Source organism: Acinonyx jubatus, chromosome B2, assembly GCF_027475565.1.
Source record: "Acinonyx jubatus isolate Ajub_Pintada_27869175 chromosome B2, VMU_Ajub_asm_v1.0, whole genome shotgun sequence".
NCBI classification, from domain to species: Eukaryota; Metazoa; Chordata; class Mammalia; order Carnivora; family Felidae; genus Acinonyx; species Acinonyx jubatus.
Window position 1 is genome coordinate 33,309,413 of NC_069385.1, and position 16,159 is coordinate 33,325,571.

General features: G+C 39.4%; 1 protein-coding gene across 5 annotated transcripts in view; it reads right to left on the reverse strand.

Annotated features, from left to right (window-relative positions):
• Nucleotides 1–16,159, reverse strand: part of AKAP7 (A-kinase anchoring protein 7) — a 150,379-nt gene that overhangs the window by 99,219 nt on the left and 35,001 nt on the right. For all 5 annotated transcript variants that reach the window (XM_053222238.1, XM_053222240.1, XM_053222242.1 and 2 more), the window contains exon 5: nucleotides 10,073–10,233. In XM_053222238.1, the coding sequence (XP_053078213.1) occupies nucleotides 10,073–10,233 (161 nt within the window). The remainder of the gene's footprint in view (nucleotides 1–10,072; nucleotides 10,234–16,159) is intronic.

Here is a 16,159-nt window from a genome sequence, read left to right on the forward strand (position 1 = left end):
ACGGAAGAAGAAACAAAGTAAATGGAAGACATCTCATGTTCATGGACTGGAAGCCTTAATACTGTGAAGATGTCAATACTACCCAACGTGATCTACAGACAATGCAATTCCTATCAAAGTTCCAATGACGTTTTGTGCAGAAATAGAAAACAACATCCTAAAATTGATATGAAATCTCAAGGGACCCTAGCCAAAAATTCTTAATAAAGAAGAACAAAGCTACAGGTCTCACATTTCCTTGTTTCAAAATTTACTACAAGGCTACAGTAATCAAAACAGTGTGCTCACACCTGTCAGAATGGTTAAAATCAAAACAGAAGAAACAAGTGTTGGTAAGGGTGTGAAGGAAAAGGAACCCTCTTGCACTGCTGGTGGGAATGCAAGCAGGTACAGCCATTGTGGAAGACAGAGAGGTTCCTCATAAAGTTCAAAATAGAACTACCCTATGACCTAGTAATCACCCTACTGGCTATTTATTCAAAAAAGACAAAAACACTAATTCAAAGGGATACATGTATCCCCATGTTTATTGCAACATAATTTACAATAGTCAAGATATGGAAGCAGCCCAAGTGTCCATCGACAGATAAATGGATAAAGAAGATGTGGTGTACATATACAATGGAATATTATTCAGCCATTAAAAAAGAATGAAATACTACCATTTGCAACAATATGGATAGAACTAGGGAATATAATGCGAAGCAAAGTGAGTCAGGAAAGACCAATACCATACGGTTTCACTCATATGTGGAATTTAAGAAACAAATGAACAAAGGAAAAAGACACATAGAGGCGAACTAAGAAAAAGACACTAACTCTAGAGAACAAACTGATGGTTACCAGAGGGGAGGTGGTGGGGGGATGGGGGAAATAGGTGATGGGGATTAAAGAGTACAGTTATCATGATGAGCACTGCGTAATGTACAGAACTGCTGAATCACTATATTGTACACCTAAACTAATACAACACTGCATGTTAATTATACTGGGGTAAAACAGTGTGGCACTGCTAAAAACACAAACCTCCAAAACCAATGGAATAGAAAAGACTGCCCAGAAATCAACCCTCTTGTATATCGTCAAATGGTTTCCAACAAGAATGCCAAGACCATTCAATGGGGAAAGGATAGTCTTCTCAACAAGTAGTATTGGAAAAACCAGGTATCCACATTGCAGAAGAATGAAGTGAAACCCTTGCCTTATACCATATACAAAATACTAAAGTTGGGGCAATGAACCAGTGAAAAAAAAGGTAGAAAACACAGAAGTACAGAAGAGAGAGGAAGGAACCAGCAAAGCAATATCCAGACTGAAGTGTCAGATCAAGAACACAGCTGAAGACATTAGTCTTAAATAGACCGAAGATACATCTTTTCCTAAAACTATATGGGGCTTAAAAAGCCAAACACAGCTGCAGGTTTACTAAGTACAGGGAACAAATGAAGTAGGTCCCAGCCTCAGTTTTGTCTGTGGAGGGAAGGGCAGAAGGCTAAGGGAACTTAACAGAACCCTGGAGCAGTGACAGGGGACAAGAGAAAGAGAGGCAGGAGAAGTGGCCTGTCAACAGGACGCTGCTGAGTCTTGAAAACTTACATTTGCAGAAGAACCAATATACATGACATGAAAATGTTTTCTTCATTTTCCCATGCCTGTGATAACTACTCATTAACACCTGTTATGAGTCACACTTTCTAGAAGGTATGAGGTAAATAACCGTCAACAGAACAGTCATGGTCCTTGCCATCATGGAGCTTAACCCAGGGAAGACTGTCAAACAAAATTACACTGTTATAACCGGTGATGAGATCTGCGAAGGAGACACACCAGGTACAATGACAGAGAACTTACTCATGAGGAGACTCTCTTTACAGAGGAAAGGGAAATGGTCTCTGAGGTGGTGACATTTGAGCTAAACAATGAAAAGGTCCAAATGGAGGGTTAACTCATATATTTGCAAAAGTTCCATGGCAAGAAAGAACTCGTTGAGTCCCAGTACTGGAGAGAAAGCAGCATAACCACGCGAGCACGGTAGGCAAGATGAGAGAACCACGACAAGACAGGAGACAGGACACCAGCACAGAGACACTGTGGACCCAAGCAAGGAGTCGGGATTTTATTTTATTTTTAAATTTTTTATTTTAATGTTTGTTTATTTCTGAGACAGCGTGACCACACATGCGAGCGGGGGAAGGGGGAGGGGGTGGAGAAGCGGGGACAGAGGATCCGAAGCAGGCTCTGCACTGACAGCACAGAGCCCGATGAAGGGCTTGAGCTCAAGAACTGTGAGATCATGACCTGAGCCAAAGTTGGATACTTAACCGACTGAGCTACCCAGGTGCCCCAAGGAGTCTGGATTTTAATTTTCCCAGGTTGTTGGGGTAAAAAAGCAAATGACTGAACTGATCTGCCATTGGTATTTGCCAGACCGGTCACAAAACAGAAGAACAAGAAGACAGGGCACCTGAAAGAGCCACCAACAGAGTAATGCACCAGGAAGCCATGACCAGTTTAAGAAGGAATAAAACATGTTGGCCAGGAAGAGGAAACAAGAGGGCTCAGTGGGGTCCCACAGCATGAGTAAAAATGGAGAGAAAGTGAAATAGCATGAAGGGTGGGAAGTTAGGGTGACAGACAGCTCTGTCCAAGTTACAGTCTTAGAGTAGTTCTGGCAGGTGAATAGCCAAAGGTTTCACTATACTTATGAACTTGCTGGAGCACAGTATGAGTGTAGGAGGCTACCTTCAAAGAAGTCACGGGATTTTAAGAAAAGTAATAGTGATGGTAGCAGGGGGGTGGAGGGGTAGGACTTATCATTATTAGTAATGATAACAGCCACCATCTATTTACCGTTGTATATGTGCCCAACTGCGCTAAGCACTTCATGTACGTTATCCTATTTTGAGAACAGTTACTATCATGCTCATCTTACAAACAAGGAAACTGAATGCAAAGTCAGTCCCAACAGACTCCACTTCCACAGCTCACTCTGAGCCAGGATGGTTAGATAGTTGTGCTCATGGTGCTGCAAGAAAGGGTCGCAGTGTGAGGTAGGAAACAAAGTGCTCAACAAGTGAGAGGAAATATTTGGACAACAGCAAGAATGAGAGGTAGAGGGTGACAAAACTCCACAGCATGAACCACCAATAAGGATTGTGCATGAGGGCAGACTGGGGACAAAGCAACACAGAACGACGAGAAAATGGATGACCTCTGGGCCTCATGGTGTGAGGCATGTGGTGGAAGGAGCAGCCTTCACCCAGAGGAAGCTGTGATCTCAGATTAGCAAATCTCAGATCAGCTAAGGCAAGAAGGTCAAGGGGATGCTACTGCAAACTAGGAGTCCACTTGCTAATTTACAGTGTAACTAGCACAGTGATGAAGAACACAGACTCTGGTGCAGGGTGGACAAAATGAGGACAGGGAATCAAAAGTACAAATTTCCAGTTATTATATAAATAAGTCAGGGGATGTAAGGTACAACATGGTTTCTATATTTAATAATACCATATTGGTATTTGAAGGTTGCTAAGGGAGTAAATAAAAGTCCTCATCACAAGAAAAAAATCTGTTACTATGTGAGGTGATGAATATTAACTAGACTTTCTGTCTAGTCATTTCACAATAGACATGTACATAACAAATCATTATGTTGTAAACCCTGAAACTAATATAATCTCATATGTCAATTATTCCTCAATAAAAGAGGATGTCTAACAACAGGGGAACAGTAAAATAAATTAGGATGCAATGACATATTATACAATCATTTAAAAATACAATTACACAGGGGCGCCTGGGTGCTCGGTCGGTTAAGCGTCTGACTTCGGCTCAGGTCATGACCGAGCCCCGCGTCGGGTTCTGTGCTGACAGCTCAGAGCCTGGAGCCTGTTTCAGATTCTATGTCTCCGTCTCTTTCTGCCCCTCCCCTGTTCATGCTCTGTCTCTCTCTGTCTCAAAAATAAATAAACGTTAAAATAAATAAATAAATAAGTAAATAAATAAATAAATAAATAAAATAAAAATACAGTTACACAATAAAAAAATGCTTTTGGAAACTATGCTGTGATGTTGATAATGGTAACTAACATTTCTTGAGTGAGCATTTGTTCTGTACCAAATACTCTTCTTAATGTTTATTTATTTTTGAGAGAGACAGAGACAGAATGTGAGTGGGTTAGGGGCAGAGAGAGAGGGAGACACAGAATCCAAAGCAGGTTCCGGGCTCTGAGCTGTCAGCACAGAGCCCAACGCGGGGCTCGAACTCACAAGCTGTGAGATCATGACCTGAGCCGAAGTTGGACACTCAACAGACTGAGCCACCCAGGTGCCCCCAAATACTCTTCTTCATGGACATTATATATCACACATATATTATAATGAATAAGAATAACAATAATAGTAACAATTTTTTTTTAAAATAGACTGCCTGGATTTGAGTCCTGGCTATACCACTTACTAACGAATTATTTAGCTGCTTTATGCCTCAGTTTCCCTACCTATAAAGATGGGGATGATAATAGTGGTCCCTCTCTCATAGAGTTGTTAAAATTAAATGAACTAATGTCTGTAAAATGATTAGAATAATCGCACAAAGTAAATCCATTTAAGTGTTTGAAAGAAAATCAAGTAAAATAAAAGAGGAGATGGAGGGAACCAGAATACACCACCCCAAAATTTGCTACTTTGGCATAAGAACTTTGAGCTGGAGGCAAAGAAGACTCAGCATATGTAGAAAGAAACCTTCCCAGAGCCTCTCTTATCTAAGAGCTGACACTTCTAAAAAGTGAAACTGCCCCAAATCCCCTCTCCCAGGAAAGTTTTATGGTCAAGCCGGACCTCTACAAACACACCTTACTTCATGAGAGTCTCCCACATACTTACCTTCCCACAATTTGCCACTCTGGAAAGCCTAAAACCTCTTCCTTTATCTTATCACTTCTCTACAGAGTAACTGTTCTTCCGTTAAGATGCTCTAGTGCCCAAGTTCTAACCACCCTTTTTTTTTAAGGTTTATTTATTTTGGAAAGAGAGAGAGAAAGACAGTGTGTGAGCATGGGAGAGGCAGAGAGAGACGAAGACACAGAATCCGAAGCAGGCTCCAGTCTCTGAGCTGTCAACACAGAGCCCGACGTGGGGCTCAAACTCATGAACCATGAGATCATGACCTGAGCTGAAGTCAGATGCTTAACCGACTGAGCCACTCAGGTGCCCCAACCATCCTTTTGAGCTACTCTTCATTGAGGCTTCTCCACTGGATATGTACTGCACACATTAATAAACTCCTTGTTTTTTTCTTGTTAACCTTTTGTCAGTCTAATTTTATGGGTCCTTGGAGGACAATCCGGGGGGCAGGAGGAAAAACACTCTCCCTCCCCTGCGGGGACAGTGGAAACGGGTAAAAGAGCAATGAGAAGGGGCAGGAAGTGTGGGGGGACTGTACCTACAGAAGCCTGCGCATGAGGTGGGGCATGCAACAGAGGCTCTGAAGGTCGTCAGTGGTGCAGGGTTGTCATTCATCCTGACTGGGGAGAAAAGTTGGTCTTTGCTTCTTCTAAATGAAGTGTGGCTAAGGTGTTCTGATGTTTTTGAAGACAGCCTAACCCAGGCCATGAAGGGGAAGGATGCCCACTGCCTGTGGTGGTTAGAAGTTCAAGATTTCATGTGGTCATAGAGCAGCCTAGAAAGGCTCAAAGATGCCAGCAACCAAATGGAATCCCCACAGGGAGCAGAAAACACAGGGCATATGCTCTCCATCTTTTGGGGGAAGTGACAACATAAGAGAAAGCGTAACATTCAAATGAATATCCTTAAAACCTTTCACTCGTCCTTATATGAGATAAATACACTTGAAGTCTTTTCACATGCTAACCAGGGGCACTTTCCTCATTAAAAAAAAAAAAAGAGAGAGATTTGCAAAAACTCTTATAATTCTAGCAGGCTACATTTTTAGCAATCTCTCAATCTAATACATATCTTAACAAAATTACATTTTGCTGAAATAAATTAATAAAATCACATATTCACTTCCACACAAAAAGCTTTTCAGTGCAATTTCAGCATTGTAAGATGTGGAGAAGTACCACAAAAATGCATAATTTTCAGTATCTTCTTAGCTCTATGAGCTACCGTGTCCTGCTAAGAAAGGAGAAGGTGCTGTTTTATTCTGGAAAAACAGGACTTCTCAAGGTCCAGATAGGAAGCTGACACTCAGAGCTCTGATGCCACACGTCTTACCAGCTTCCTCAAGCAGCTATCGCCAGAAACCTACAAGGACACAGAGTGCAAACATAGGCTTGGTCTTTCAGCCCACTAGGCGGCTCACAGAAATAACGGGTAGTAGCCAGCAGATCCAGGGGTGTAATTCAAGTACTGATGGCAAAAGCACATATATTCAGATTGTATTAATTCAAAATGTACAGTAATTTTCTTCAATTTCACACACTGAAAATTCTAAATTATTCTTTATCTTGCAAAATTTTCAGCAATGAGTTCAAGTGTTAGTGTCTAAAATTCAGTCCTCTTTTTTATAACAACTATGTAATATTTTAAGAATTTGTTCTTTTAACTTGTAAATTTTAAAACTCTATGAAAATCAGGTAAATCACGCTATTCATGAATTACAATTCTGAACTACTTTTCAAGTTGGTTTTACTTCAGAACATGTACTTAAACTTCTTTATCAATACTTTAATAATTAAATTTCTCTAAAAATTCTCCTGCTTTCTATTAAGGGCATCTAGCTCTGTATTCTGAACAAAAAAGATTTTAAAACTCCTGTATAGGCATATACATATGCATAGTTTAGCACGGTGTTAAGAAATGTAATGGCCTGGTCAATGGAATATATTCTTTTAAAAGTTGGAATGTATTATTTGAATAAATCGTCTATAAAATATGACACAAAGACAAATATTACATTATTTACTGATACTGTTGGACTAAAACAATACTAATCCTGAGGCATTCTTGTCAAAATAAATCTAATGAAGTGAAATACTGACAAAAATTTCATGTATTGAACAGTCTATCTGAACACTGTATATATAGAGTGCTCCAGCTAAAAACTTCAATGAAAATTTTCCATACACATATTTAAGTATTTAGATTTCTTATACCAGTGCATACAAACTATAATCAAAAGCAACAGTAAATATATATGCACAAGAGATTAAAAGCAAGTATAACAAACATTGATTACATGAGGACAGAATGCTATTCCCCCTCTATTTTCCATTTTTGTAATGTTTTGTTTAAATTTTGGAAAAGTATATACATTTTCAAGCAACAGTCTCTCCCATCGAGAAAGGAATTACAGGGGCAGTGGCCTTTCCTAAAATGACAAACCAATACCCTTTGGCTCATACTCGTACTAAAGCTGGCAAGATTTCACATTCCTCAGCACACAATGGATCTTTCACCAATACTGGAAACCGCCTTTGTGAGAATATTTGCTAAGAATGGATGGAATTCTCAATGTTGCAAGCACCCATTGAATTATTTAAAAGAACAATGAATGAATGACTAGTTAGAAATGTTTCTTGAGCTCAGAGAAATTTATATTACAAAAGAAAAAACCTAAATCTAGCATTTTCTCCAGAGCAGTTAGGAAGAACAGATTAAGTTGCTAACTGTGGACAGTGGTTCCCAAATGCTTTATGCTATCAAAACCGTCAGAGTTGCCTTCTCCTTGACCAACTAATAATTTTAAGTCCTTCTTGACTCATATTGTTTGCATGTTTGTTTATATGTACTTTGCTTCACAAAAGAAAACTTAACCAACAATGAAATGAAACTTAATCCTCAATGCCTTCCTTAACCCTAAAAGAGATGTACTTCTGTTTTTTGTGGGGTTTTTTTGGGGGGGGAGGGAGGTATTTAGGTTTTTTGTATTATTTATTTATTTAAGTAATCTCTATAACCAACATGGGGCTCCAACTCATGACCCTGAGATAAAGAGTCACGTGCTCTTCAGACTGAGCCAGCCAGGCACCCCAAGAAATGCACTTTTGAATAGGCAACTATAAAACTGCATAACGGCAATATAATAATATTAAGTAAAAAAAAAAGTATGTCTCAAAAAATCATATACATGATAACCTTTTTATAAGGTTAAAACCACTTGAAAATACATACACTTTGGGAGAATATAAGGACATAATAAACACCAACTTCAGCTTCAGGATGATGGTTAGCTTAAATGAAGGACAATCATGGGATGCGTTGACAAAAAGGATAATACAATCAGATTACTGCCAAAGTCCTAGCATTTGTTTTATGGATTTTGTTTTGTGCTTTTTGTTTGGTGGTGGATTCCCATGTGATTATGATACCATTTTAAAATAGATGGATGAAGGGGCGGTTCAGCTGGTTAAGCATTCAACTTCAGCTCAGGTCACAACATCACGGTTCCTGAGTTTGATCCCCACATACAGTTCTCTGCTGTCAGCATGGAGCACGCTTCAGGTCCTCTGTCCCCCTCTCTCTCTGCCCCTCCCCTGCTAGTACTCTCTCTCTCTCTCAAAAATCAGCATTTTAAATTAATTAATTAATTAAATAGATGGATGGATGGATGGATGGATGGTAGATAGATGACAGATGGATAGATAGGTATACCGAGCAAAACAAGCATGGACCAATGATGAGTGTGTTACGAACCAAAAATCACTAAACCTGAAATGAAATGACCTGAAATGATCTGACGGAATATGCAAATAAAAATTTTTTAAAGCATGTAGACTAACACCCAAACTACAATCTCTGTATCAACTCAAAAGTCATCCATCCAGATTTTGTAATTTTCTGCTTATACTTCCCTAAACACTTTCAATTGTGCTGTAGTAAGCAACTTGTTCTCAACAGATAGGAGACCTTCTAACATCACCAATGGACCTGCTCAGAGAGTAGAACCTTCAGGAAGGGGGGAAAAAGTGGTACAAAGGAAAAAGGTGCTGACTCTCCGGAATAAGGCTGACAATGCCCACAAGCCTCTGAATAGGCAATTGGTGATTCTTATTCACACAGTTGGTACTTATTAAATGCCAAGTGTATGTCAAATGTCATGAAAAGCACTGGAACCCTTCAGACTTATGATTAGGACCGTCCTAGCAGGTCCTTGAGTCCAACCCACCACCTTCTAGATAGCCAAGAATCAACATATCCTCAGGTCAAAGAATCAAGATAGTACAATCACTCTGGAAAACAGTATGGAAGTTCCTCAAAAAATTAAAAATAGAAACACCATATGATTCAATAATTCCACTCTTGAGTATTAACCCCAAAACAACAACACTAATTCAAAAAGATACATGCATCCCTATGTTTATTACAGCATGATTTACAATAGCCAAAATATGAAGCAACCTAAGTGTCCATCAGTAGACAAACAGAGAAGAAAGGCTGGTACATATACAATAGAATATTACACAGGCACAAAAAAAGGATGAGATTCTGCCATTTGAGACAACATGGATGGACTTAAAGGGTATTATGCTAAGTGAAATAAATCAGACAGAGAAAGACAAATACCATACGATTCTATTCATAAGTGGAATCCAAAAAACAAAACAAAACAAATGAATACACAAAAAGCAGAATCAGACCTATAAATAGAGACAAAAATGATGGTTGCCAGAGGGAAAAGTGGTAGGGGGTTGAGCAAAATGAGTGAAGGTGAGTAGGAGATAGACTTCCAGTTATTCATGGGACTAAAATGCACTGCATAAGGAATACAGTCAATGATACTGTAATAGCGATGTATTGGGTCAGATGGTAGCTACAGCTATGTGGTTAACAGAGCATAATGTATAAACTTGTCAAATCACTATGTTGTACACCTGAAACAAATGGAACACTGTATGTCAACTATACTTAAAAAAAAAATCAAGATTAACTTTCAGGTGTTTTATTTGGCTCGTAACTACACAAGCAGATACTGAAGCGCTTCACTTATAAAGTAAGGTTACAATGGCTCCCCAAAGTTAAAATCTCTATTATAAGAAATGGGGATGGGGAGAAGATTGCTTCTTTAAACAGATGAGATTTCAAATGGATGTGTTGCTGTTCATTTTACCTGCTATCTCCAAAAGTGGGTTTATGTGATCTCCTTCTGCCAGCTTCACAAATCCAACCTGATTTCCAAAAGTGTCAATCCCTTGAAAAGGCAAAATCAACTGTTCTCCTTGGAGGATTTCTTCTATGAATGGTTTTAATTCCAAAAGAGCACCAATACCACTGGTAAGAGATAATACAATTTTCAGTAATAAATTAGGTAATAAGATATACAAAACCAAACAAGAAATAATCAGTTTTTAGAAAGATAAGTTAATTTTGATATTTGTTCTAATTATTTTAGAGCTCAAAAATAACTTCAAAATCTAATCTGTATGATTAAAATACAACTAATATTAATTTTTAAATAAAAACTATGGAAGAAGTGAATTACATCTTTACTTAATTATAATTTATATTAAAGACATGAAAGAAAATACTATTTTATTGTTCACCAAGAAGTTTTTAATCAAGGAAACACTGCAGGGACAACTCAAAAACATTACTGATAACATATTCCAAAAACCTAATACCACAAGGGCTTATATTATTAGATTATATGAAAAGTTATAAATTCTTATCAAAAGTACTAATACAGTATTTACTGTTTGCAAGGCACTCTACTAAAACTTCATTATCTCTTAAACTACAATAGCATCCGTAATAAGATAATACTGTAACTGGATTAAACAAAAATAAAAGGTTATATTTGCCAACTGCAACCACATAAGTTTGTTATTTCTGTTTAACCTATGTGATCACAGGGCTACTCTGTGTTTCAAGTGCTTTATTTTTCTTTACAAAACAAGTGTTTACTATATTAATGAATTAAACATCATCAGGTTTAGAATATTTTGAAAATTAGGATGAATTATTTCCATCTTAAAGAGAATTCTGGTGTAGATATGTTGTTATGAGAAAAAAAATTAAAATCTCACTAGAGGGCAGCAATTACTCCAAAAAGAAATAAGCACAATCTTACATAATAGGGCTTTAAAACACCCTTCTGGTGAAACATCATTAAACTATCTTGATCATTCACTAGTAATTATAAGTTAAATGTGTGAAGAGAAATTTAAGTATTTTTCTAGTTCTTTCATATTTCTAAATTACCTTCCATATAAAGTTTTTAACTGACTTCATAAATAAATTCATACTGAGTCTCAATTCTTATCTATGTCATAACATAATATACAATTGTTCAAAATAGCTTTGGAAGGGGCACCTGGGGGGCTCAGTTGGTTAAACATCCAACTCTTGATTTTGGCTCAGGTCATGATCTCATGTTTCATGGGTTCGAGCCCCCCATCGGGTTCTACACCAGCAGTGCAGAGCCTTCTTGGGATTCCCCAACCTCCGCCCCTCCTCTCACAAATAAGTAAAAATTTAAAAAATGGCTTTGGAAATGTCCACATTTCTCACTGTACCTCCAAATCCACATCCTAAACCCAATCCCTCCTAACCTTATTTGTGTCCATCCTAAAAGACAGTGTCCATACTTTACTGCGGCATGGTCCTTCACTGTGTGCCGTGAGCTAGAACACGTGAAAACAGAACAGCCATTTCTGGCTCATCTTGCATAAACTGGGGGAAATCAAGATACTTATTTTAATTATAACTATATACTAAAGCAGGCCATGCTAAAGGTTAGGGCTTTTCAGAGACCATGAATTCTATATCCCATTTTTCATCAAAGAAATATAGATGATTTAAACTCAGCCCGGTGTTTTCAGTTCTCCAGGAGCAAAATTCAATAAATAAGTCCCAGTGAGATGTCACTGATCGCAGAGTGAGAAAAAGTCATAGTGTCTGTTGGTAAGTATCACTAACTTTCAAATTCTTTTAAATAGAATACCTTTCGAAGAGTGGTTTATGGAAAGACTTCTTTATGGTAAAATAAGTAAAAAGTATATGTGTATAGAAAAAAAGAACTCTCAAACTAGAGTTCAGACCAAAAGGAGTATTTGAAATTAAGAAGGACAGTCTTCTTTTCAACTCAGCAGCTAGGTGTGGTTGGCCTTACAAATTTCTATGCCTTTCTTCTACCCTGTAAGGGCAAAGGACCTTACACCTAAAGTCCTTTGTGAAGAAATTCATGATTTTTTAAAAATTTTTAAGTAATCTCCACACCCAGCATGGGGCTCAAACTCATAACCCCATGATCAAGAGTCACATGCTCTACTGACTAAGTCAGCCAGGCGCCCATGAAGAAATTCATGATTTCAAGAAAATGCTTCTGCATACTCCACACCCAACCCATTGATCAATACATCATTAAACACCTAAAATATGATGCTAGATTTTGAAAAGTATGAACACAGAACAAGAAACCGACAACATAGATGTCAGCATATTATACAGTACAGGATGAAAGGTAAAATGAAAAGATTAGAGACTTAGAAAATCCTTCATATAAATAACATCTTACCAGAAAACCCAGTTCATTTCTCTCTCACGATATAGCAATGCAAAGCGAATCCACACCTTGATTCTGTTCCTCCCTTAAAAGTTCATACTGCCACAGACACTTCCCTGGTTTCCCAAACTAGTAGTAAATCTTTTCTCCTTTGAAATTCCATTAATATTTTATATTTCATGAAACACACCATGTTTTACATTTTTATATTATAATTTGAGTTCACATGGTATCCAGTCAACTTAACTGTATAATACATAAGCATAAGAGCCATTCCTGACTCGTCTTTATTTTCCCCAAAGCACTTAACTCAGTATCTTGCACATGGCTGATAATCCTGGTTGAGTTGTAAAACACTATCTTGTCTGTATAGCAAACCTTATTTATTTCTTAGATTTTTCATTATAACTTAGTCAAGAGCAGGGCACCTAGGTGGCTCAGTTGGTTAAGCATCCGACTTCAGCTCAGGTCATGATCTCGCAGTTTGTGAGTTCGAACCCTGCATCAGGCTCTGGGCTGACAGCTCGGAGCCTGGAGCCTGATTCTGATTCTGTGTCTCTCTCTGTCTCTAACCCTCCCCTGCTTGCACTCTGTGTCTCTCTCTCTCTCTCTCTCTCTCTCTCTCTCTCAATAATAAACAATAAACATAAAAAAAATTAACTTAATCAAGAGGAATTACTGAATTGCAATATCTGGTCATCATCTTCTAGCAGAGATAATATTTCCAGTATCATAAAGTTGCATAAGGATGCCACTTTAACTCTTCAAATACAAAGCAGACTTGCTAAACATTTAGGGTTTTTTTCCCACAAAACTGAAAGTATTTGCAAAATGACATGGTGAAACACAGGGATGAATGATGCAGACCGTCACCATGCTCTGTACGGTAATTCTTCAATGAGTGATGCCATGATTTAGGGCAAGAAAATGCTTCCTAGTTCCAGACTCTCCCATGCACCGCAGGTGGTTTAGCCACCCTCGCTCCTGCCCATCAGATGCCCACATTACTCCTCAGTAATGGTGATGACCAAAAATACCCCCCAAATATTTCTAAAAGTCTCTTAGGACTTAGAGGCAGTCCCACCTCCACTGAGAAATGTAAACAGTACAATACATTGGGAGGCATACCTGCCCCCTCACCCTAACCCCACTGCACACCACGTGCTCATCAGTAGAGACCACTGAGATACAGGAGGCCCTTCATACCTATGCAGACTAATCCTCCCCACTGCTTTCATGCCCTTGTGTTCATCCTCTCCTTTGTCTCCATCCTACCCCCTCTCTCTCCGCCTCCCCATCTTTCACAGACACACCCCACGGAATAATAAGAGAACGGACTAGTTCTGGCTTCTCTACTAACCAGCATTTGCTTAATTCCTAGGGCTCTTGCTTCCCCATATGTATAAGAGAGATGACATTTCTGTGCTGCCTCACAATACTGTTAAGAGAATAAAGCAGAATATTTGTATGGGAGGTGGAGGCTGAGGAACAGGACTGATACACAGATGCCATTTGCCACGGCCAAGATCTACTTCTGATGACAGAGATAAACCTAAACCTACTGGTCAACGGGGATCTTTGCTGGTTTCAAAAGGTCTCTTTGGAGTACAATTATTCAGTTAATTCAAACCTCCTCTCAGGAGTTTTCCCTTCCCTCTCCTCTTCCTTCCCAAGGAATCCAGCATACTCTTCCTTTTTTAAAGAAAACATATTCATTTATTTTTGAGAGACAGAGCACAAGTTGGGGAGGGGTATAGAGAGAATGAGACACAGAATCTGAAGCAGGCTCCAGGCTCCGAGCTGTCAGCACAGAGCCTGACGGGGGGCTCGAACCCACAAACAGTGAGATCATGACCTGATCCGAAGTCGGATGCTTAACCGACTGAGCCACCCAGGCGCCCCTCCAGCATACTCTTCTAAGAGGACTGAGGGAGGTCTCTAGACTGCCTGCTGTTTGAGTCCTCAGAGATTCCCATTTTGGGGGGACCGGTCTGGCTATATCCTTGGGTGACCCATATCAGGGACCATGAGAACATGCTTATTCTTTCTGGGCTTTGTACCAGCACATACTGCAGAAGCATGACCCTGCCAGAGACTCTCATCAAGAAACATGGATGTTCAGCAGTGTGCCCTTGTCTCTTATCCAGTTCTTTCTGACCCACCAATTTTTTCTGAGTTGGGCCTCCACATCAACCCACCATGGCACAAGAAATTTCTGGATTCATCTATATGTCTTGATAGGAGATGGGGAATTGAAGAAACTACCTCAGGTATATCTGTTGGAAATCTTCCTCAACTCTAATCTACCACCTATGTGACACCACATTCTTGTAGCATTAGTGAACAGGAACTTCTCCAAAGAGCTTGAGCTTTCCCCAGCTTCACCCTGAGAACCCCAAACTAATGTGAATGTCTCTATCATTCCTAGTTCTCTGTTCCAACACCGGTGAGGGCCAGGTTTGGAAAAAACATTCAGCCCCAAAAGGGGAGCCAGGACATTGTACCTGGTTCCATACTTCTTCCTCTGCCGTTGCTTACTCCACCTAGCACTGGAAGGGCTCTATACTCCCTCCCACCCTGGACAATAAGCCTCAGAGCAGCCACCTACAACCCTCCTCAAAGCTGTCTGTGTTTTCACTGACCACACTGAAGGTCTTTTGAATTTATTGCTGGCTCCATGTCTCCTACTTGCCACCCTTCACGCCAGCTTACCGAAACACTGAGGTCCCCCGAGAAAGAAGGAATTCTGCCTCCAGACTGCCTTTGGACTTGAGACCACAGCAACTCTTCCCTGGGTCTCTAGCCTGCCCTGCAAACTTTGTACTTGCCAGGCTCCACAGTCACATGAGCTAATCCTTTAAAATAAATTCTGTATGTAGTCACAGATACAGATATATTGAGATATCAATATATCTAGATATTCATATAGATATACATCCTGTTGGTTGTGTGTCTCTGGAGAACCCTGACTAATTCACCACTCTAACACACACAGGACACTTCTCTCAGGCTTTCGGCTCCTCGTGTCACATCTTCTTTGGCTCTTTTTCCCTTAAGAGCATCACAGTATTTATTTTGTCTTCTGACTGGCAAAGTGAACAGTGAAAGCAAGCCAAATAAAATCTTCTAGTCCTCTCTGCAAATGCAAGGTGCCCCAGACCTGCTCTTGGGTAGATCAGGTTGGAATAGAATGGAAAACTGATCTCTAAATACATGAGGGTCTACTGTTTAAAAGACATAACTACAAGAATCATAATTTGGCTTCATATTTTGAATCACTAGTTTCATGTTTTCTCCCTTTTCCTCACCCCTTCCCAATTCAAGCCTTGTTCTTCATTCCCTCAGAAGTAACCTGCAATACATCCTGGCTCTGGTTTTCCAAAGAGCTAAAGCTTAAGCTCAATCTGGAGAGCTATACAGGTAGTAACAGGGAAAGGAGTACCCCAGGGAATTGGGGGAAGACCAAGGGTTCTCCACTCCAAGCAGCAATCAATGACTTATATAGTCAAACTTTATGGCACAACTCTGGAATTAGGAGTGGGTAGTATATAGGTACTCAAGAATGAGTAAGGTAAAATTGTAACTATCTACTGGAATAGAGGACAGCTCTAATAACAATAACATCAGCCACCTACTGTGGGCCGGGGCTCTACAAAGAGTCTTTACATGTATTGAAACTATTATTTGTTTCCA